Source organism: Cucurbita pepo, chromosome LG20 (assembly GCF_002806865.2).
Source record: "Cucurbita pepo subsp. pepo cultivar mu-cu-16 chromosome LG20, ASM280686v2, whole genome shotgun sequence".
Classification (NCBI taxonomy): domain Eukaryota; kingdom Viridiplantae; phylum Streptophyta; class Magnoliopsida; order Cucurbitales; family Cucurbitaceae; genus Cucurbita; species Cucurbita pepo.
Window position 1 is genome coordinate 863,475 of NC_036657.1, and position 23,472 is coordinate 886,946.

The following is a 23,472-nucleotide window of genomic DNA, read 5'->3' on the forward strand; positions in this document are numbered from 1 at the left end:
CGAGGAAGCTTGACTCCTTTTCTTTTGGAGTTATTTGTTCGATGTTTGAGAATTTACTAATCTATTGGCACGACTAAGTTTAGGGCATGGCTCTGATACCATGTTAGACGAACACGACTCTCCACAATGGTATGATATTGTCCACTTTGAGCATAAGCTCTTATGGCTTTGCTTTGGGTTTCCCCAAAAGGCCTCGTACTAATAGAGTTGGTATTCCTCACTTGTAAACCCATGATCATTCCCTAAATTAGCGGACGTGCGACTTTTATCATCCAATAATATTTAAATAAAAAAGTGAGTTAAAATATTTATTATTTATATTCTAGGGATATTTTGTTGTATTTAATTGATTTTTTGTACTATGAATGAGAGAAATGGGAAAAATCTGTAAATAAATAACAATTAAAAAAAGTGGGAGAAAATCCAAAACACTTTTTTTTTTTCCTTATATAATTAACTACCAAACATAATGATTTTACAGCCTTTTTTTTTTTTTTTTTTTTTTTTTTTTTTTTTTTTTCATCCTCCTTTTCCTTCTACTTGCAAAGAAGATTCATTCATCCCAATTCCCTCAATCTCTCCTCTTTTCTCCTCCTCCTTTTGACTTCTCTCCCCTCTTTTTCCTTCTCTCCCAAAGCTTTGAAGCTTTTTGAAATGGCCTCTCATGGCGGCCGCAGCCATGCCTGACCAAACCCTTCTCTCCACACCTTCAAATCCCCAGCAATATGTAGTAAACAAGCGTGATCGGTAAAGCAATCAACATCCCAAAGATAACCCTGCAAACCCACGAACCGTAACAGCTCAAGCTCACTACTAACAATCTTGAGAATTATTATATAGATTTGAAACGTTTATGAAAGATAAATGAGAGTATACATACCCGGTGCTAAGAATGTCGGGGTGTACGTTGTACTCTTTGGCAAACACGAAGGGGACAATTCCTTGTGGGAGAGCTGCCTGTTGTTCCAAAAAAGAGAAGGAAAACAACATGTTAAACAGAGGGACAGATGTTTGTTTCCTAACAGATCACCAAACAGGTCCTTAATTACACAAGTTTTGTTGATTTCACTGCTTCTATTCTTGTTTGCTTCTTATTATATTACCATGAACAAGAAAGAACACCAAAAAGCACCGATCTTTTTCAATACCCATTTGAAAGGGCACTACTTTTTTGGAGTATATGAAGTGAAGAAGAAGAAGAAGAAGGCTATGTCAGAGAAAATAGCAGAGGAGAGAGAAGGAGAGACCTGGACAATGGCAACACGTAAGAGAACTCCTCTAAGGCCAACAGCAATGGAAGCAACAGCCATAACAGCTGGTCCTGTAAGGAATCTCACGGCCATGGAAAAGGCTGCTATGCTATTCCCACATGCTATGATTCTTGGTTGCAAAGCCATGAACAACCCTGCAAAAAGCACACCATTTTAGCTATTAGCACGCTTTCTCTTTCCCTTTTTTTATTGCTCTTAAAGCAACTTTCATCATCATCATCACCACCACCACCACCATCACCGCCAACCCATTTGAATCAAATCCAATATCGCAGCCAGAAAAGTGATGAAGAACAGAGACAGAAACAGCTCTGTTTTATGCTTTATTTTGAAAAACAGAGCAAATAAAGAAGGAAAACAAATGGATGTTAAGAGCTTTACCGAGACTAAACATGGCCATTCCAAGCCCTGCATCTGATAGTATAGATATCGATTTTGCAACAATGGCTGGCATTTCAACGTTCCACCTTAAATGATGAAAAAAAAAATATAATCAGAAACAGAGCTTAAATGAAAACCCATATGGGATTTTGAAGAAGAGATGAACCTGAATGAAACTAAGGACCAAGTGAGGCCGATCAAACTGGAGTAAGTGTTGGGGTTTCTGATGAGCTTTCTCCAAACCATGATCAAGATGAGCCTTGTCATGACACTGGTGGGTGGCATGGTTTTGGGTTTAACATCGCCGACTTTCTCAGCTCCGCCATTGTTGTTGTTACTGTTCATAATCTCTCTGTTTCCGAAGCTGAAATCTTCCCTCTCTGCGTACTCTTCTTGGTTTTCTCTACGACCCTCCACTGAAAAATGAATCCCATTAACCAAAACGGATGAAAAACTTAAAGGAAAATCTAATCCATTAATGAAACTTACCTTTTCCAGGAGAAACAGCCAATCTTACATCCTTCTGATCATTATGAGCCCCAAATTCATGGTTTCCAAACACATCAGAAACAGGGGAAGCACTCGAACTCCACACAAACATATGCAAATCTCTGCTTCCATCCTCGGTTTTCGGCTGCGCTACAGCCCCATTGGCAGGCTTCTTAGCATTGGGTTGTGCGTTTTTGGATCCTGTTGGTGAAAACATTCCTGGGTTTGGAGCAGGGTAATGATTTGCATTAGCATTAGCATTAGCATTAGCATTAACAGTGCCCCCTGTTGTGGCATTGTAATGAAACCTCGGCTTTCCGCCGTTGTTGCCACCGCCGCCGCCGCCGCCGCCTTCCTCCTCGTAATTGGACGGCCTAGGTGTCGGCCCTCTCGATGCCGAAAGGCCATAAACATCAGAAGAGCCAAAGTTAGAGTTTCTTCCACCGGCAGCCATCATAGAGTAAAAATCAGTATGGTTAAAACTTGAGCCTCTGGGAGTTGGATTCCGAGAAGATTGCAGAGAGTAAATCTCTGCATTGGTCAAATTTGAAGGCCTCGGAGTTGTAGAAGACAATCCCACAGATCTTCTCGAGAAGATATCTGATCTTGAGGCATTTGATTTCCTCACAGTCACATGGAGCTTCCCATCTTCTTTAATCTCAGCTTCCGTTTCCAAAACTTGCCTTCCATCCAACGACATAATGTCGGAATCAACATGGATTGATACTATAGAGCCAGCAGTGTCTGGAAACTGCTCAGAAATCAGCATTCTAGCTCCTCGATACTCAAACATGAACAGCATCAATGTGTACCAAATAATGCACTGAAGTACAACAATCTGAACCATCAAGCTCCCTGAGAAATCTCCATACATCCCTTTAAGCAGAGGAATCCCCATAACCAAAGTATTGGGCAGAGTCGACAGAGAAAACAGAGTAATCGTCCATTCTAAACAACCCCTTTTGCTTATATTGCTCCAAACCGCAAGAACAGCAAGAACAATGAGTTTTTGGAGAGTATCAGCAGCAATAAACCGCAAGTTCATGGCATAGGGATTGTTCGTGGAGATGAAATGAAAAGACAGTAGAGGCACTGCAAACAGAGCAACAAAACGATTGATTCCAGAGCACTGATCAGGCGTGAAGATCTTCCACCATTTCACAGACCCATAAGCCAAAATCATGGCCACATAGAGAGGAACCACTGCGGTCATTACATGATAAAAATCTAAAAGGCTAATCATCTTGTTCTTGTTCTTTTGATTCCGAGCTGACCCAGATGAAGAAAATGGGTATGGATCACTCAGAGGAGAAAAACAGAGGAAGCTGAGTAGAAGAAGACGATGAAGTGAGAGGGCATGTGTTTTGGTTTATGGGAATGGTGAATCTTAAGGCAATAAACAGTAAAAAAAGGCAAAAAGTAGAAAACGAAGAATTTTAATTCAGCTTTGAGAATTGCGAGCAGGCTTGTTGCACTTGCTGCAGTCCTCAAAGCAAGAGAACAGAGCGTGGGAGTTCTTCAACTTTTCCCCCTTTTTCTTTTGGGTATTTTAAAATCAATCAAATGGGTTTGTTTTTTTGCCTTTTGTTTTCAAGTGTGTTTGGATTTGGGTTTTTGGAGGATAATAGTTTTGAATTTCATATGCTATATGAGCTTAGTGTATGGCTCTATCGTATTTGTTAATCACCAAAATTTAAAAAAAAAACAGAGTTTTGTTGGAAGGTGGGGTTTCTTTTAGGCTCTGTTTGGGCACAGCTTTTTCTCTACCTTTTCTTCTTCTTTTTATATCTTTAGTATTAAACCAATACCATTTTGTGTATCTATGTCCTTTTATTCATATGCGTTACAATTCCACACGTGTCGTAGAGTACAACGACCCTTCCTGCCCTATATCCTTGTAGTTTATTCATGACCCTTTTACCAAAATCTCAATACCGTAAAATGTATCTCACAATCACTAGTTTCGTATATGGGTATCTCACTATCGCTGTGCTATGTCTGGTCATAAAACAATTGTTATACCCAGATATTTAGTACTAAATTATAGTTAGATATTTCTATTCATTAGTCTTTCCATATACTTGTAGTAGAGAATTTTCGAGGTATGGTGGTTTTAGCAAATATTTTTAGTACCCACCATTGATTCTCAGTGCAAAGTTTGGTAAACAGTGTCAATCGTAATAGGGCAAGTCCTAAACTTGATTATGATCGACTGGATGAACGTTCAAAGGATGGAGACGAAGTTAAAATATAGGAAAGAAAGAAAACATGCATATAGGAAGGAGAGAAGGGAGTGAATGTAGGCACTAAAAACACAAGGGAATGTGTGAAACTAAATGGATATTGAAATGGTGAAGAAGGACAAATGCATGAGAAGAAGTGATACCCATCATGTGGACCCTAAATTATTCATTCTCTACTTTGGCCTCTTCTATTTCTCTCCAATCTCATTGGACTTAACCCTAATTCCATTACCCCCTCTATTTCCCTTCTAATCAATCACGTCACATTCTACATTCATCGATCGTGCTACGATATGTATCAACAAAAACCCATTTAGTTCGATGTGTTTTCGTGTAGGTTAAGTACTGTAGCAGTCCAAGCTGCCTACCACTAACAAATATTGTCCGTTTTGGCCCTTTACATATCATCGTCAACCTCACAGCTTTAAAACGCACCTACTAGGGAGAAATTTCCACACCCTTACAAAGAATATTTCGTTATCATCTCTAACCCATGTGGGAATCTGTAACGACCCAGATCCACCGCTAACAGATATTGTCCTCTTTGGCCTTTCCCTTTCGCGCTTCCCCTCGAGGTTTTAAAACGCGTCTGCTAGGGGGAGGTTTCCACACGCTTATAAAGGGTGATTTGTTATCCCCCCAACCAATGTGGGACATCACAGAATCTCACAATTACCCAATTCAATAACAACAGAAAAAAGTTCGTGTGTATAATACTGAATCAAAATCGACGAGACATTGTGTCAACTTTTGTTGATATGCACAACTGTACGACTTGTATCAAAACCATGTGTTAGCTTCCATGTGATATTATTTGAAATCACGAATACGTATATTGATGCTATCTTAGTAGGTACGAACAAACAAAAAGTGTAGAAGGTTAGTGCTGAAATACATTATCGACTATAATAAATCATTTTTCAGCACAATAAATACAGGGTACGAGAAGTTGAACGTTAGTTTTAGAGTGGAATCTTTTAGCCAACCAAACAACTTTAAAATGTCAAAAGAAAGAAACAAAGAACTATTAATTTTTCATATCGACTTTCATGATTTCACACTCCTTTTCTCCAACCAATTTTAATTATAACTAATCAAGTTTGTCGATCCACTCTATATGGGATTATGCCAAACAATGTGATTATAAAATGAAAAAAAAAAAAAATCGGGCCGTTTATTTTGATAGCTAGCTAGCTAAGACGTACCCTACAAATCAAATTTATATTAATTAAAACACGTCCATACATCCAACTTATACCGTTAACCTGTAATTTAAATATAGCTCAATTAATCATATAATTAAAAAAAATGGTATTTTTAAGGTATTCTTTATCTGGACAAAAAAGGAAAGGGGGAGTGTTTATGTCCCTAATATTGTACAATAAATTGATTATTAATAATTACTTTGTCCCCAACAACTAAAAATAAAAGATAAAGTTGCATTTAATTTCACTATAATTAGTTAATTAAATATATTAATAGAGTTGCTATTTTTATTTATTTATTTATATAATTATTTCGCTTTAAATTTCTAAAATTAAGATGGAAATTCCTTTATATATATATATATATATATATATATATATATATTAATTGGGTAAATGTTTATTATTATTATTATATTTTGGGAAGGGGGCAGGGATAATATTTAAAATATGTGGTTATATTTATTTATTTATTTATTTATTTATTTTCAGTCGTATAGTCTATTATTGGTTCTTGAATTTGTTAAATAATAATTTTAAAAAAGCAGTTGATTTAGGATATATTAAATTGATTTGGTTATTTGGAAATTTTAATGTATGAACATATATACTTGAAGCCAAATCATCAGATTATTTATTTTATAGTAAAATTAAAAAATGGAACAAAGTTATATGAATTAAATAAATATATATATATATTTTTATAAAAGAATGGGTGTGACAGATGAAAATAATAAGCATTGGGGACATTGGTGTTGAAATATAATTAATTATGTGCTGACATTGGTTAGAGGAAATAAATAGGATATTGGAAACAGGAATCTGCCCATTAATTTTTATTTATTTTATTTTATTTTTATTTTAGAGCGGAGTGGAAGGCGTGCGGGGAAGTGAATGATGAAGGTCTATGGGTGTGCCCCCAAAATTTAAAAATAATTAATTAATTAATTAATAATAAATAATAAAAAGGAGCTCTCTTTATTTCTCTCTCTTTCCATTGAGATTCCAAACTCCCAAACACTATGCTCTTTCGCACGCACTGCCATGCTTTTTCCATTTTATATTTTTTTAATTAAATATATTTTTTTTTTGTTACTTACCACTCTAATAAATATTAATTTTTTTAAAACCCTATGAAATTATATTTACGCTCGATAGGAAGTGGTTTAGGAACGGGCTTTAGAATCGAATGCGCTCGCCCAAACGTGCTCTCATCTCCTACACTTCACGGTGGAAAGAAAGAGACAATGGTTACTTCGTTCATGTTATCCTTTATTGTCGAAGTGGAGCTGATCTTTCTATCTCTTAAAGGTCGGTCTTGTGAGATCCCACATCGGTTGGAGAGAGTAATGAAACATTTTTTATAAAATCCTAACAAATGAGGTTGACAACGTAACGAGCCAAAGCGGATAATATCTACTAATGGTGAACTTAAACGGTTACAGGTCTAAAATTGAATGAGACTGAGATATAAAAATTATATTTTATTTTTTCTCTATAGTTCAGGTTGAATTTGAACCGCTAGCTTTCCCTCTCGAGTGGTAGCTTATTAATTTGTTTAATTGTTTTGCTAGAAAACTTAATATAATGTTTTGAATATACTAATGAAGAATAAGAATATAGCATCTATATTAATATACGACTATTTATTGAGCTCACGTGAGTTTGAATTTTTCTAATAAATAAATAAATAATACGGTTTAGCGTGGTCCTAACACGAACTTAATTGTTGCAGCTTTCACGTTAAAATATAATTTTAGTTTTAATGAATTTAAAAAATATTTTTATTTTAAGTTAATTCACATGTAGTCTTAGTTATTTTTTTAATTAAAATATGTATTTATTAATAATAAATATTTGAATATGGTCTTATTTTAAGAAAGAAAATAGAAATAAAATCGTGTTAAAAAAAGTCCAAAAAATTAAAGTCAACAAGTTTGACTATGCTTAATATATGAATGGATAAGGATGTAGTGATTTAATGCCAAAATTAACCAAGTATTTGTTGCGTATTCCAGACAACCCTTGTGTTAAACCAGGGTCAATATTGGTATTTCAAGTGCAATTCTTTTGTTGGGAGAATGTTCCTCTTTTTTTATCTTTTAGAAATTCCAACACTAATTTTCAAGATTAAATTTATTCAATCTATGTTTTGGTTGGTGCATGCATTCAATAATATGTCAGAATATTGTTTTTATTCAAAAATATGTCTTTCCTTTATTAATATTATTTTTTTTATAATATGATAATTCTAATTTTCAACTTATTTATTAATTTTTTATTTTTTCAAATTTAACCTATCAGACTAGATATTCAAATATTAATTATTACTTTTATTTATTTAATTGTTTTCAAGAAGAAAAAAACATATTAATTGGGTGCCACTTGGCAATTGCTAGTGTGAGTGATGGGTTGGAATGCACACAGAAAAGCCCAACTCGCCTTGTGGATTATAGCCCAGATCATAAATAGATAAAGTGGCCCAAAAACAATTATTTATATATATATATAAATATTTAATGAGTTAAAAAAAATATATAAATACGGTTAAAAATAAATAAATAAAACTTATAATATAACCAAAGTTATATTACAGTAGCCAAACACTTTTGATTCAATAACGCCGGTGAAGTGGCTTTGTTCTTCGAGAATCACTCACTCATGCACTTGTCTTGAGCTCTAACGTCTCTCTCATTGCGAAAATCTCCAAAAATTATGAAGTTTTATCGACTCCTTACCTTTTATCCTACTCGTGCACCATCGTCTAAAATCTTCGGAATCTAAGAATTTGTGAGGTGTGCTTCTGAAATTATTTTACCTTTTTTTCTCATGTATTTTTAAGAAAAATAATTAAAGACAAGACCGTCTGGCAGATCAAAATGACTAACTAATCAAAAGTGATAAAAGGATAGATTACCTGTCCATTTGTGATTTAAACAAAACTATACCGACATAAAACTAAAAAGGGTATAGGCAAAAAAAAAAAAAAAAAAGGTGTTTAAAAAAGAAATTAGAATTTACGGGTCACAGTTGAAATTAGGTGGAGTCAACGTCCACAAACAAGCAACCTTAATTAGATGGTATCCAATTGTCTTCTAGTCTGGCAACCGGATCTCCCGGTCACCTCGCAGTACATACTCCATCCCTCTCCCTCATCTTCGATCATCCCAATCTTCTGCTTCTCATTTCTCCCCACCGGAAAAAGAAAACCCATCGGAGAAAGGCGAAATTGAATCCTTCTCTACCACTTTATTCGAGAGAGAGATGGCAGGTTCACCAAAAAGTCCAGAGTGCGGCGGAGAGGGAGCCCAACCTTCATCTTCGTTAATGGATAGCTTATTGGGTCTTCTTCGGGTTCGGGTCATTCGCGGCGTCAACCTCGCCGTACGCGACGTCCGCAGCAGCGATCCTTACATTGTCGTTAAAATGTCCAAACAGGTCACGCCCTTAACCTTAAAATCTCCAAACACGTTGCATTAACACGCTTTCTTGTTCTTCCTCATTCTTGTTTTCTTTTCTCACCGCCAGAAGTTGAAGACCCGCGTGATCAAAAAGGACATCAATCCCGAATGGAACGAGGACCTCACTCTATCTGTTATTGAACCGAACGCTACAGTCAAGCTGGTATGTGTTAGGAACCACGACTTTTGATATTGTTTACTTTGAACATAAACTCTCAAATTTTGTTTCAGACTTCCCATAAAGCCTCGTAGGAGATGTATTCCTTAAATTAGCCCCCAAGAATTCTCCTTTCGAATAAACTACACTATAGAGCCTTCCTGAGACCTATGAAGCCCTCAAACAACCTCCTCCCATTAATCGAGGCTCAACTCCTTCTTTGGAGTCATCGAACAAAGTACACCCTTGAATCATTTTTTTACTACACCTTCGAGACTCACAACTTTTTTGTTCGACATTTGAGAATTCTATTAACATTATTAAATTAAGGGTATGTCTCTAATACCATGTTAGGAACCACGACAATTCTCACCATTATGTACTCCCATATCTGAAACTAGCTAAGTCCACCCGTTAATAAGGAAAAGATTTCCAAATTCTTATAAAAAATGTTTCGTTCTCTTCCCTTATTAACGTGGGATCTCACAATATCAATACTTTAACATTGTAGACGGTGTACGACCATGACACGTTCAGCATGGACGACAAGATGGGAGTCGCAGAGTTCGAGATCGGACCATTCATCGAAGCATTGCAAATGAACTTAGCAGAGGTACCAAGTGGAACGGTGGTGTCAAGAGTGCAGCCAAGCAGGCAAAATTGCCTAGCTGAAGAGAGCACCATTGTGTGGGAGGATGGCAAGGTTGTTCAAAACATTTGCCTACGCTTGCGCAACGTCGAGCGCGGCGAAGTCGAGATCCAGCTGCTATGGATCGATCTACCCGGTTCTAAAGGTTCGTAAAACCCTATTTAAGAAGTGAAAAAAGAGTAATTTATGCATGATTTTGAACGAACATGGTGTTGGTGTAGCTGCATTGACCACATGCTCCAAGACATGGATGGAACTGAGCGGTTACACGACGGTTGAACCTGGTAAAGAAAAGGAGCGTCTTCAGAAGATACCGGCAAAAACAAAGAAGGCTTGGGGTCCCACGTGGCGTGTACCCGGCGTCGCTAACTATGTGAATCGCTTCAAGTCTACACTTCTTCTCCAACGCTGTTTATATAAGAAATGAACTTCATTTTTTTAATCATTTTTTAACTTTGAATGACTTTGCAATATATTTATTTTGTATGATCGAATTGGTTTTCAGCGTTACGTAATATATATATTTACATGCACACATGTCTCGAGGTGGCAACCCATCTAAGCCTAATTACTTCTAACACTCCAGACGGGCTTTCCCTCAATCACACTCTTGTAAAGAATACATCGTTTTCTTTCTCAACTTATATGAGATTTTATAGTCAACCCCATTTCGAAGGTCCAGTGTTCTTACTAGCACTCTTTCACTCCTCCAATCCACCCCCTTCGAGGTCCAATGTTCTTACTTGCATACCGTCTAGTATCCACCCTTTTTGGGACTCAGCCTCCTCGTTAGTACATCGCCTGGTGCTTGACTCTGATACTATTGGTAACAGCATAAGACTATCGTTAGTAGATATTGTCCTTTTTGTGTTTTTCTTTTTGGACTTCCCCTCGAGGTTTTTAAAATGCATTTGCTAGGAAGAAATTTCCGCACCCTTATAAAGAATGTTTTGTTATCCTCTCCAATCGATGTGCGATCTCACATTATTGATATGGGATTTACACGCACATGCATCTCAAGATGAAAACCCACCTAAGCCTAGTTACTTTTCACGTTATCGAGTTGTGATTGACTTGAATACAGTGACTCGCCATCCCCTTCTATTCAGCTATGTGTATCACCATGTCTCATACATGTTTTTAATAGCTTAATCTCCGAACAGTTGCTCGTGCAACATCGCTAGATAAAAATTATAATTAATTGGAAAAGTAAATAAATTTATTATTAAAATATAATTTGAAAATGGAAAATATGAACACAATATTATCTTAAATATATTGATTGGGAAAGACTAAAGTGTCCATGAAATACTTGAGGGGGAAAAAAAAAAAAAAAACAATAATTTTGAATTATTATTTTTAAATAATTGATTGTAATAAATTTGGTTGGAGGCGGGATGATTATTTATTTATTTTCACACAAATGTAAAAAACAAAATAAATAAATTCACATTGGACGCGGAAAAATACAGCGGGAAAGTTCGAGGGGTAAGGAAAAAATAAAACCCTAAGCCGGAAGGACAGAGGGTTTGGGGAACTGCTTGCGCGGTCGAAAGCTCGGGGCTCACGGCATGGGGAGCGGAGACGACTATAAATTCATGGAGATTAGAGATGCCATTGTCGCCATAAACATGAAGGTTAACCTTATTGGTGTTATCATCGAGTTCGGTTTCCCCAGGCGAACTAAAGGCACTGGTATTGTTCCTCTCTATTTATTCCATTTCGTTGCATAAAGATGGATTTTGTTTGTGTGATTCACTCCCCTGAAATTGTTAGCTGTGTGAGTTTTAGTTCCGGAACATGTCGATTTTTAGTAAATTCTGAGTATCTTTTATTTTCATTTCATTGTTTTCATCGTTTCGCGTGTAACTTGTTACTGGCAATGATGAATCAAAGGCCGGACTTACGGCTGCTTCCGTTTGGACGGTAGTAGACTGATGATATGTCTGCAGTAAGGTGTTATTGCTGAGCCAGTTCTTATAACAGTACAACATTACGCATTTCGCGCGCTACATTTTTTGTGTTTTGATGACTCAATGTGCGTACATATTTAGACTCGTTATGTATTTGTAAATCTCCTGGTTTCTCTTGGATAGCTGATGTCTTGTGGGGGAAATAGGAGTGTTATAACATCATTTTCTAGTTGGTCTCAAGTGCGTGCTTTGGCATCATGTACTGCTACTCTGTTTTATTTTATCTTACACGAAAACGCTTTTCTAAGTTTTTTCTGTCCTGCTTTACCCACCCGTCTGTGCAATCCTCTGTCTCTCCTATTTTGTATTAACAAGTACTAACGGTTTAATTATTGGGTCCTATTCTCGGTCTTTAAGTAAAATTTTAGGATCGAGAATTGGTAAGGTTGAAGTTCACCTTGATTTGAACATATGTATCACTGAAGTAACGTCTATGTTAAAACTCTTCAAGCTGGTATTTTCATATGTACGAGGATATCACATGGACAGATTTATGTTTTCTCTGTTCAGTAAATTATCTTGTATATTTGGGTTTGATTATTTCTGCTAGAAGGGAAGAATTTAGTTTGTTTGCTACGTGCAAAGGCCCCCCCAATAGTTTCCATAGATGCAACGCTATGAATAGCATGATGAGTCACTATTACAAAGAAAATTTTGACTTCACTCATTAATTTGAAAATGGAAAATATGAACACAATATTATCTTAAATATATTGATTGGGAAAGACTAAAGTGTCCATGAAATACTTGAGGGGGAAAAAAAAAAAAAAAACAATAATTTTGAATTATTATTTTTAAATAATTGATTGTAATAAATTTGGTTGGAGGCGGGATGATTATTTATTTATTTTCACACAAATGTAAAAAACAAAATAAATAAATTCACATTGGACGCGGAAAAATACAGCGGGAAAGTTCGAGGGGTAAGGAAAAAATAAAACCCTAAGCCGGAAGGACAGAGGGTTTGGGGAACTGCTTGCGCGGTCGAAAGCTCGGGGCTCACGGCATGGGGAGCGGAGACGACTATAAATTCATGGAGATTAGAGATGCCATTGTCGCCATAAACATGAAGGTTAACCTTATTGGTGTTATCATCGAGTTCGGTTTCCCCAGGCGAACTAAAGGCACTGGTATTGTTCCTCTCTATTTATTCCATTTCGTTGCATAAAGATGGATTTTGTTTGTGTGATTCACTCCCCTGAAATTGTTAGCTGTGTGAGTTTTAGTTCCGGAACATGTCGATTTTTAGTAAATTCTGAGTATCTTTTATTTTCATTTCATTGTTTTCATCGTTTCGCGTGTAACTTGTTACTGGCAATGATGAATCAAAGGCCGGACTTACGGCTGCTTCCGTTTGGACGGTAGTAGACTGATGATATGTCTGCAGTAAGGTGTTATTGCTGAGCCAGTTCTTATAACAGTACAACATTACGCATTTCGCGCGCTACATTTTTTGTGTTTTGATGACTCAATGTGCGTACATATTTAGACTCGTTATGTATTTGTAAATCTCCTGGTTTCTCTTGGATAGCTGATGTCTTGTGGGGGAAATAGGAGTGTTATAACATCATTTTCTAGTTGGTCTCAAGTGCGTGCTTTGGCATCATGTACTGCTACTCTGTTTTATTTTATCTTACACGAAAACGCTTTTCTAAGTTTTTTCTGTCCTGCTTTACCCACCCGTCTGTGCAATCCTCTGTCTCTCCTATTTTGTATTAACAAGTACTAACGGTTTAATTATTGGGTCCTATTCTCGGTCTTTAAGTAAAATTTTAGGATCGAGAATTGGTAAGGTTGAAGTTCACCTTGATTTGAACATATGTATCACTGAAGTAACGTCTATGTTAAAACTCTTCAAGCTGGTATTTTCATATGTACGAGGATATCACATGGACAGATTTATGTTTTCTCTGTTCAGTAAATTATCTTGTATATTTGGGTTTGATTATTTCTGCTAGAAGGGAAGAATTTAGTTTGTTTGCTACGTGCAAAGGCCCCCCCAATAGTTTCCATAGATGCAACGCTATGAATAGCATGATGAGTCACTATTACAAAGAAAATTTTGACTTCACTCATTCGTGGGAGCTTACAGAAACACAATATGCCTAGATTTAACTATCCGAATACTGTGTGATGAATAAATGCTTTAGACCCTGGATTTTTCTTCTACTTGAAAGTTGAATAATCTACATGTGGCACATCTTGTAACCTGGTCAATTAAATTTATTTTTGATTCTTTGGGTCATATAAATTACTATTTTCATCATTCCCTGTATCTTCCTTTAATTTCAATAGTTTTGAGCTACAATTTGTTTCATTAAGGTCCTGCCTACTTTGAGATCATTTACATACTTTTGCAGATTGCTATTGTGCTGTAAAAATTGTTGATCAATCTCATCAAACACCTGGAATTACTGCAAATATTTTTGCTGAAAGTTTGGAAAAGCTTCCCCACGTTGCTTCAGCTGGAGATATCATTCAACTGTCTCATGTTTTGGTATTCAATGATACTAAATCTTGTGTAAAATTTTATTTTAATGTACTTTTTCCACTTGTTTCCTTTATTTCATGTTTCAGCATCTTGTTCAAATAGATAGTTTTGTTCTCAAGTATTGTTTATTTCATTTAAAAAATTCAGCATTTATTTTCTTCAGTTTGAGAGGGAGAAAACCTTGTTATACTAGCAATTTTTTGAATTTGAAATGAATGGAAAAAATAGGAAGAAAGCAGATGGTACTGCTTAATTCACACCAAAATCTATTGACTATATTAGGGGATGTGATTTTGATAAGTATATTTTTGTGTATACACAAATATTTTTTAATATACATTTTCTGCCCGCTATGTTGTCTTGAATCCTTATACTCGTATTTGTCATTTTAGTATTCTCCAATAAAATCGTTTGTCCTGCCCGAGAGAAGAATGAATAAATCGGACAGACTTGTTTTGAAGCCATTAATTTATTTGTTGTAGTAGATTTCTTTTTCCCCTGCCTAGCCTACTATATGAAATCTTAACTTCTATATTTCTAAGCTTCATATGGTATTGATGGGACTAAACTTGTTTGGCACTTGCTTATTAACTTGATTTTGACTATAGCAAGAAATTAGGTTGAAAGAAATTTCTTGACACCTGTCACTTAAGTTTCTTGAAACATTTAATGGAAATGAAAGGTATTGGATGAATATAGGAATCTACTTGTCTACTCGAGCAGTTGAACATTTTTATATCATAATGTTATAGTCTTCTTGTCACTCTTACGAATATAAATGATAGGTGGTCAATGACTATCTCAGAAATCAAGTGATAATTGCAGATGAAAATTCATCAGGGGGAAATATATGCTGTCTTCAATAAGAAGTTTTCTTCATTTGCTTTGTATGAAGGAAAAGATGGATCAGGCTTTCTACCGTATGACGTTTCACCAAAATTTCGACCCAGAGATCACGATAAAATGTTCATTTTGAGTCTGAGGGATTGGCTGGTTGGTTTTGAACTTGATGAAGGTCTGCAGTGAAGTGTTCTGTCTATAGACAAACAATTTAGAGTGATGGCTTTCTTTTATTGTTCTTTAATCCCAAGGAGTTTATAGTACTTTCTTTTAAAAAATGCAGATAATTTTAACTTAGGGAACTAAAATATCAAAATTTGGCCAATAACAGCGGGCCTCCATTTAAGGACACATGTATGGATTAAGGACATATATACTCATTGGCCAGTGTATGTGAACCTAGAATATAAAACAGTTTATGCATAACTTGACCTGAAAAACTATTGACTTAACACAGAATTTTGTAGGATCAACCAGCTTTTCATTTGTGAGAGATATCAAGGAAAGCGAGCATGTTAATTTGATCTGCAAGGTGAGGAATTGTTTTTAAAAAATTCTATGGTGTTCCTTTTTCACTCTGTTTTATCCTTAGTGAAAAACTAACATTTTTTAATTCTTCCCCTCTGCTTTGTTAAGGTAACTGACTTTCTTAACAAATATTTTAACAAGTATTCTTGGAAGTGGTTTGGCATACATCCTATTCTATCCCAGTTAGTCTAACTCTCTCTCTCCCTCTGTCACCCGCTTGAAGATTGTCTACATGTGTGAGGATGCTAATAATGGGACTCTGGCTTTTGTTTGGGATGGAACTGATGCTCATCCAATTAGCATTGACACAAAGTAAGTTCATCAAGCTGAAATTTGTTTATAAAAGCATATCATGTTCTTTTGGTTGTACAAATGTTGATAATTGGTGTAGCTCATATCCTGTGATGTTGAGTTGGTTGTATCAGGTTATAGGTAAGCAATTGCATGTTAACAATAAAGTGGTACAGGGGTGTGGCCTCTGCATATCATGTTCTTTTAGGTTTTATTTATGAATGCAAAATATATATATATAGTTGTACTTTAACACGATCTTTCTCTTTTAATTCATCAGGATGCATTATGATTTATGAAGGATTTATATATTATATATATTTCTCCTTTTCTCTTGGGGGAGGATATTAATTCTCATTAGGTGTAACATACCTTTCATTGAAATCATATTATGTTGGACTTTGTTAATAATTATTAGGCATGACCCAGGTTAACAGATGAAATTAGTAATGCACAACAATTGGGACCATGGGTTTTGCCAAGAGACGTCTTATGTACGTTACCTCCGGTTGGCTCTATCCTGAGGTTGATCTTTGACAAAGGGATTGAGAAGCAGAGTTTATCCATGCTCAACACTGGTAAATGGATGAAATTTATGAATGTCTTATGTGAAATGCAAGTTGGAACCTTCCAAATTGTGGTGACAACATTTTCAAAGCTTCGTTATACATCAAATGAAGATAATACCATACAATTGCGCCAAAGGTTAACTTTCCATTATCGCATCTTCAATAAAATACACAGATTCATGATTCAATCTCTTACCCATAGGTTTTGATACACAATCATATTTAACCATTAGATCATATGAGGAGCGTTTAGCATCAATTTTGGGCAGAGTTCCTTTCTGGAGCTTTCCTTCGCCTTTACCCACTACAGGTTTGAAGTTATATTTTCATGAAATTTCATTTTATTGCAATGGTTACTTTGATCTTGAGTTTAAACTATTTTTTATGATTAAACTTTACTTAGAATTTCTTCCAGTGGCAATTTTCTGATTATCTTGTTCCTTCAACAGAGGTTGATCACAATGATGAACCGTTTACCACACTGATGGATGTTTTGACATATTCAAAGGTACTGCATCTCTCTATCGCAGGTTCAGGTTGTTTGTTGAGAAGTGTTTCTTTCTTGATGGTTTATGTAAATTCCGAAACTTTGTAGGATTTTCTGAAATTTTATATGTAGCGTCTTTGGATTTTTCAATGCAAGTCCTTGCCACAATTTTCTTTTGCTTTATTGTTGACGGTGATACATTTAAATGGATGTTGAAGGTTCCATGAATGGTCTTCAAAATGAACGCGTGCTTTCACTTATTTTGTTTCTGTTGTGCCTATTCCCTCTTTCATATATTGATTGTATGAACGTATTCGAGAGAAAACTTCTTCCTCACATATTTCAAAATCCTTGTTTATTTTTCTCGGCTACCCATTTGATGTCCACAGTTGTCGTTCCGGTGCATGCTGTGAGACACCCCTTTTGCAAACTGCTTGACTTTATTTCTTGATCGATGAAGTTTACACTTGACAGGTAACTGCAAAATTCAAATGTGTTGTACGAGTTATAGCAATGTATCCATTCCAGGCCGAGGACTTCCGCTCTCCTGAAGGGACTTACAGGGTTAGGCTGAGCCTAGAAGATCCAACTGCAAGAATCCATGCCTTCTTATATGCGGAGGATGGAGTAAGACTCTTTTTACCATTCATACTACATGCATTCTGGGAATGTTTACTTTCCGTTCACAGAGTATTTAGAAGAATGGAAATTGATGTTCTAGTCCCTTATTATTAACATTACTTGGATTATTTAATTTTCATTCTTAGGGAACCTGAAAGAAAATTGTGGATGATCGGTTTCCTTATTAAGGTTTTATTTACTGGCGAGCACAGTAAATCACTTGATTTATGGAAAGAGAGCGGAGAGAGAATGAGAGAAGGAAATTTGGGAGGTGAAAAAGAGAGGAAAAAAATCTGAAAAATCAAGATTTTATCTTCTTTTAGTTCAAAAATCAAGGTAGGAACGGTTGAATCAAATATGGGTTAGGCCAACTAAACCAAACTCTCCTCCTATCTTAGGTCGAAGCACGGGAAGGCCCCTTTCCTATCTGAAATTTACTGGAATCAACCATAACTAAGCCCCGTCAACTTGTGAGCCTTTATCCTAGAGCTTCCACATACCGTAGTTTGTAGCACATTTCTCTTTCAAGTTTGTTATATTGAGACCCTGCTTTTCACTTTCAAACTGTGTTATAGTGAGACTTCTTGATCTATTAGAAAGACGCCCATGCCCTGTGAAGAATCTAACTCGCTTTTTTCTCTTGTTTCATTAATAGACCTTTCTTGTATGTGATTTGTGGCAAAAACACCATATTTAAAATATGTTTTGACATAGCAATACACTCATTACTTGCAGTAGCGTAGTTGTGCATTTTTTCCCCTTAGTTCGTGTAAGATAATAATTCCCTAGAACATTGTGTTCATGATTTCATAATATTGGCTGTAGTTGTACTTATTGGCTCTCTTCTGATTGTTTTTCACATTTATCATAATCCACTCAAGGACAAATTCTTTGGTGAAGATCCATCAATTGATGTTTTAACAAGGAAGCGAAACAAGTTACTTGGGGTTTCAGCAAGTGAGAAAAATGAAGCGAGTACAAGAAATCCTCCATGGGTGCAGTGCTGCCTAAAATCTTATTACCTTGATAAACAAGATGCGTGGGGAAGTAGACAGTACAGAATATTTGGCACTCGGCTAGTAGCATCAGATTAATAGATGGAACGCGCGCCTCCCATTTTGTTCAACTATGCTTTCTCGTTAAGCTGATTCGAAAAGCAGCTTTCAGATATTTTTTGGTAGCAAGCAAGTGGAAGACAGCGCTCACTCCTATTTTGTTGAAGAATGCCAAGTGATCAAACTGTGTGAAAATAAACTTGTTTTTAGGATATTTTTTATAATTAGTTGTAAATACTCTGTTTTCTGTTAAGACAATGTATACATATTAGTTGTCGCTACTCTGGTGCCTGTTATTTTGTAACACAGTTAGCTAAGTTAACCTTGTTATATTGAGATTCCTCACCATCAACGAGGAACCATGTTAATGTACGAGTACATGAAAGTAACGTACGAGTACATGAAAGTAACGTACGAGCACATGAAAGTAACGTACGAGCACATGAAAGTAACGTACGAGCACATGAAAGTAACGTACGAGCACATGAAAGTAACGTACGAGCACATGAAAGTAACGTACGAGCACATGAAAGTAACGTACGAGCACATGAAAGTAACGTACGAGCACATGAAAGTAACGTACGAGCACATGAAAGTAACGTACGAGCACATGAAAGTAACGTACGAGCACATGAAAGTAACGTACGAGCACATGAAAGTAACGTACGAGCACATGAAAGTAACGTACGAGCACATGAAAGTAACGTACGAGCACATGAAAGTAACGTACGAGCACATGAAAGTAACGTACGAGCACATGAAAGTAACGTACGAGCACATGAAAGTAACGTACGAATACATGAAAGTAACGTACGAATACATGAAAGTAACGACTCGTGCAATTCCCATGTAGACATGTTCAATTAGTAGGATCATAGCTCAACTAATTTAGACTCATGCAATTCCCAGGTAAAAATGTTCAATTAGTAGGATCAGCAAAAGACAGTGCAGTCTCATAAAAATCTACAATGCAATTGCCACGAAATAAATCACAGAAAAAAAATATATAAAAATCTTTGCTTTCTATGATCCCGGTGATAAACATCTTGAAGTTCTTCCTCTACTCTGTGTTGTGAAAGTCCCAAGAACGCAAAAGCTCTCTCTAAGCAGTTGAATTCTAATTTCCTGTACATTACGTTAAAGAAAAGATTCTCATACCTCATTGAAAAGAAAAAGACAACACAGGCAGTGATTTAATTTTGTGCAGCCACGTGATCATTGGGGTGGAGTGGCACAGCCTCAGCAGCAGCAGCAGCAGCAGCAGCCCGTACAACTGCATGCCTCCGTTGCCGCTCTCTAAGATATAGGACAGTGAGGAGGCAGGCAAATAGAGTTAGAATTGTTGCATTTCCTTCCTCCAACAGTACATCCTCCACCCATATATCAATCTTTGGATACACTTCTGGCAACGAATCGATCACATGGACCTAATTCACACATCAGAAACACCCTCAGTTGATATCCAGGTCGTCTATAATAAGGCAGGAAAATGGACTATTGCAAGAAAAGAATTAAGAAAAGTTCATTGAACCCACCAGAAAACTGTCGGCATGATTCTTCCTTAACCACAGGCTTGCTAGGGCCAGCTTGACTGGCAACCTGGCAGCTGGATCAAGTTCCAGAGCTTGGTCATAGTAACGCTTGGCTAGGTGAAGGTCAAACGGAAGGCCTAGACCATGTTCATGCATGTAACCAAGGTTGAACATGGCTTGTGCATTTAGTTGGGATTTAGCATGCATGTATGCTTCAGCAGCACGATCATAATCTACGTCGGTTCCCTGGGTGGAAATGGAAACGTGGAAAAATGAAAAAATCTCAAACACATGATTTTGAAACATTTGTGATTCAATAGAAATACTCTCAGAACATACCCGACCGTAGTAATATGCATCCCCAATCAGTAAAGCAGCGTGTTCGTTGCCCTGCTCGGATGCTTGCCACCAAAGAGAATGAGCTCTCTGATGTAGTTCTGCATCTGTGCAAAAGCCAGATTCTCCCAGACACATGCTTTGTTCTCCATATTTGTCAAGTATCCATGCTGCATTGCTTTGTGCCACCTCATATCCTAGCTCAGCCATTCTTGCGTACAAGAAGAATGCCTTGCCAATATCACTTTTCAGATATGATTCCAATGCCCATCTAGACAATGAACTCCAAGGCCCTCGTTCAGCTACTAATTTGTATAAAGCACTAGCCTGCAACGGTTGAAACTTCAATTATTTACAGAATCTGTGGTCTATTAGGATCCCAATAATAAGTTCAGATTTTATTTTTAATAAAACGTTTGCTCCAGAAAACCAAGACTTTTCAATTATTAGAACCCAAAAAAAGTTTTCTTTCCCTCCTTTCNGGGGGGGGGGGGGGGGGGGGGGGTTTGAAAATGTAGTTGAGTGAATTTACCATAGGAATGTTCCTCTTGAGCCCAACACCAGTATGAAACATCTTCGCCAGCTGGTAGAATGCCTTTGGTTGTCCAGCATTTGCAGCCACTATAAAATGAGTACATGCCTTCTTCACATCTCTCTTTACCCCAATTCCTTTAAGATACATAACTCCTAGATTATAATGACCACCAGACTCGTCGTTATTGGCAGCCTTTTCAAAGTACTCCTTGGCCTGTATTAGAGGACGTAGCATGTGGGGAACATGCAATGATGACGTATGTTATACACGATTTAGGCAGAGAATTGAAGTGGGAAAAAAAATGAAACAAGCAGTAATTCAGGTGCCATATCAACATATACTGAAGAAAACAACATTTAGAACATGAAAATACAAAGAAAAGGATATGCATTCAAAAGTTGCATTAAGATCCAAATCTTGCAACGACTAGGGCATGTGGTGGTGGTAAAATGGGAGCAAGATCATGTTACATCCTCCAAGAAAAATTCAATGCCCATCAGAGATTCAAAAGGGCAGACATTGCAAAAAAGAAAGGAAAAAAAAAAAAACTATCTTTTAAGGTAACAGAAGTTAGGGGCTGACAAAATAATAAAGCTAAAACAATCTAAGATAAGCACAGAACTTCTGAGAATATAGTATACTACTATGAACAGTCAATAGAACAAGAGACAACCACTAAAATACACACATTTAAGGTAGGGTGACAACAATTGATAGGTAAGCGCAATTCAACTAATAGAACATAAAAACGAAAATAAGCCACCAGATTTCTACGGGCACAAGAGACTAACAACCGTTCAGCTTGCCATACGAATTGAATACACCATTAAATCAAATAGTCTCTAGTTCACTTATGATTCAGGAAAATGTAACGCCTGAGGTATAGTGGGTTAAGTTAATGGTATCTAATTAAGACAGCTCCGAGGCAAGAATTACAGCAACATATGGAGACAGAAATTCGAAGTCAAAATAGCAATTTCAACAGAAATAATGGGAACCTTACCTTGGTAAAGTTTTTCTCCACTCCATAACCCTTAACGTATAAATATCCTATGCCATTATAAGCAGAAAATGATGGATGCTTGGATGCACGAGTTAGCCATTGAAGTGCCTTAGTATAATCCCTTTCGACTCCGGCGCCCCTTGCATATATCTCTCCAAGTAGTTCCATAGACTTTGGTTCACCTTTATCCACGGCCTTGGAAAACCAGATCAATGCTTTTGCATGATCACGCCTCAACCCTCTAAGTCCAAAGTAGTAAAATAGCCCAATTCTATACATGGCTCCAGCATTACCCTTCTGCGCCTGATATTCCAAAATTTGGAAGTCCTCGTCCTCCTCTCCTCGAGACTTTCTCAAGGCCTGCTTGTTCTCCTCTGCTCCATTATGGATCCTCACAGGTTCAATTACTGGAGAATCCTTGGAAACTAATAAACTATTAATGGCTACCTCTGCTAACTCAGCATAAAGCTTAACTGCTTTTTCATACATCTGCAACCAAGAAAGAATTACGCATTGGAAACACGACAAGTAAAAGAATAACAAATCCATATATGCCTACCGATAAAACAACAATTACTTCATTAATTAAACACAATTCAATAACTAAAGAGCTCGCAGGGTCGCACTTACTTCTTGCCTGAAGTAACTATATGCAAGAGCCATCTTAGATTGCTTATTCCCTTCCGCGGCAAAATAATGATACATAAACGCCTTAGCCTTATTCGTCTCCTTCATTATCCCCGTTCCATACAATAACCCTAGCACCGATTGCGCGTGCGGATCCCCACTCTCCACCGCAACTTGATCAATATCCCCTACCGCATCCTCCATCAACCTCAGGTCACCAGAGCTCACCGCTGTCATCATCTTCCCTAACGCAGTGTAGTACAGATCCTCCGGCGCGTCGGGGTCAGAGGCGGGAGAATCCGGTTCAAAAATCGGGCGCCAAGTACCGGGGTCAAGCTCCTGGGCGGCGTTTTGAGATTCAGGCTCCCCGAACTCGTCCCACTCGGCCGAGTCGTAGTTCGCTGAATCGGAGGAGTCGTCGGGCGACGCAGCATCCTTGAGGTCATCTTGAGAGATGACAATGAGAAACGGACGAGCGTTGATGAAAAAAGAACATAGACATATAATTAAAAAAATTAACTGAAGCCTACGAGCTTGCAGTTGCATCCTAATCTGCATTGGGATTGAATTTTTCAAGAACACGAAGAAGGAGGAAGAAGGAAGAAGGAAGAAGAAGAAGAAGCCTCTGTAGAATTTGCGAGAAAGATCCTGCTCTGAGAGATACGACCATCTGATTAAACGACGACATCCAACGCTTACACGTCAGGTTACTGTCATTCATCCAATCA

At 37.0% G+C, this 23,472-nt stretch overlaps 4 protein-coding genes and 2 non-coding genes across 8 annotated transcripts; 4 read left to right on the forward strand and 2 right to left on the reverse strand.

Annotated features, from left to right (window-relative positions):
* Positions 1–521: 521 nt before the first annotated feature.
* LOC111782617 (probable auxin efflux carrier component 1c) lies at positions 522–3,663 on the reverse strand. Its single transcript, XM_023663399.1, has 6 exons — positions 2,142–3,663; positions 1,819–2,068; positions 1,653–1,738; positions 1,248–1,405; positions 881–957; positions 522–776 (listed from the first exon to the last, which is right to left on the reverse strand). The coding sequence occupies exons 1-6, from the start codon at positions 3,382–3,384 to the stop codon at positions 710–712; spliced, it is 1,881 nt and encodes a 626-aa protein (XP_023519167.1). The 5' UTR covers positions 3,385–3,663; the 3' UTR covers positions 522–709.
* A 5,190-nt stretch (positions 3,664–8,853) lies between these two features.
* Positions 8,854–10,283, forward strand: LOC111783493 (protein C2-DOMAIN ABA-RELATED 4-like). The gene is made up of 4 exons (XM_023664423.1): positions 8,854–9,027; positions 9,118–9,213; positions 9,719–10,001; positions 10,078–10,283. Exons 1-4 carry the CDS (start codon positions 8,854–8,856, stop codon positions 10,281–10,283), a joined length of 759 nt encoding a protein of 252 aa, XP_023520191.1.
* A 1,039-nt stretch (positions 10,284–11,322) lies between these two features.
* Positions 11,323–19,074, forward strand: LOC111783278 (protection of telomeres protein 1a-like). 3 transcript variants are annotated; one of them, XM_023664197.1, is made up of 10 exons: positions 11,323–11,551; positions 14,190–14,326; positions 15,146–15,335; positions 15,628–15,692; positions 15,912–16,000; positions 16,409–16,684; positions 16,782–16,858; positions 16,998–17,056; positions 17,510–17,662; positions 18,538–19,074. In XM_023664197.1, exons 1-10 carry the CDS (start codon positions 11,428–11,430, stop codon positions 18,748–18,750), a joined length of 1,383 nt encoding a protein of 460 aa, XP_023519965.1. In that variant the 5' UTR covers positions 11,323–11,427; the 3' UTR covers positions 18,751–19,074. The 3 variants fall into 3 exon arrangements, with proteins under 3 accessions (XP_023519965.1, XP_023519964.1, XP_023519966.1); XM_023664196.1 differs by lacking the exon at positions 11,323–11,551 and adding an exon at positions 12,731–12,959; XM_023664198.1 differs by lacking the exons at positions 11,323–11,551; positions 15,146–15,335 and adding an exon at positions 12,732–12,959 and having other exon boundaries at positions 15,618–15,692.
* LOC111783750 lies at positions 11,734–11,830 on the forward strand. The gene has a single exon (XR_002813431.1). It is a non-coding gene; the product is annotated as a small nucleolar RNA snoR113 (small nucleolar RNA).
* On the forward strand, positions 13,142–13,238 carry LOC111783751. The gene has a single exon (XR_002813432.1). It is a non-coding gene; the product is annotated as a small nucleolar RNA snoR113 (small nucleolar RNA).
* Positions 19,075–19,588: 514 nt separating the features above from the next.
* LOC111783115 (ERAD-associated E3 ubiquitin-protein ligase component HRD3A-like) lies at positions 19,589–23,374 on the reverse strand. Its single transcript, XM_023664004.1, has 6 exons — positions 22,748–23,374; positions 22,118–22,606; positions 21,112–21,327; positions 20,583–20,906; positions 20,247–20,489; positions 19,589–20,138 (listed from the first exon to the last, which is right to left on the reverse strand). The coding sequence occupies exons 1-6, from the start codon at positions 23,300–23,302 to the stop codon at positions 19,905–19,907; spliced, it is 2,061 nt and encodes a 686-aa protein (XP_023519772.1). The 5' UTR covers positions 23,303–23,374; the 3' UTR covers positions 19,589–19,904.
* Between the last annotated feature and the right edge of the window lie 98 nt (positions 23,375–23,472).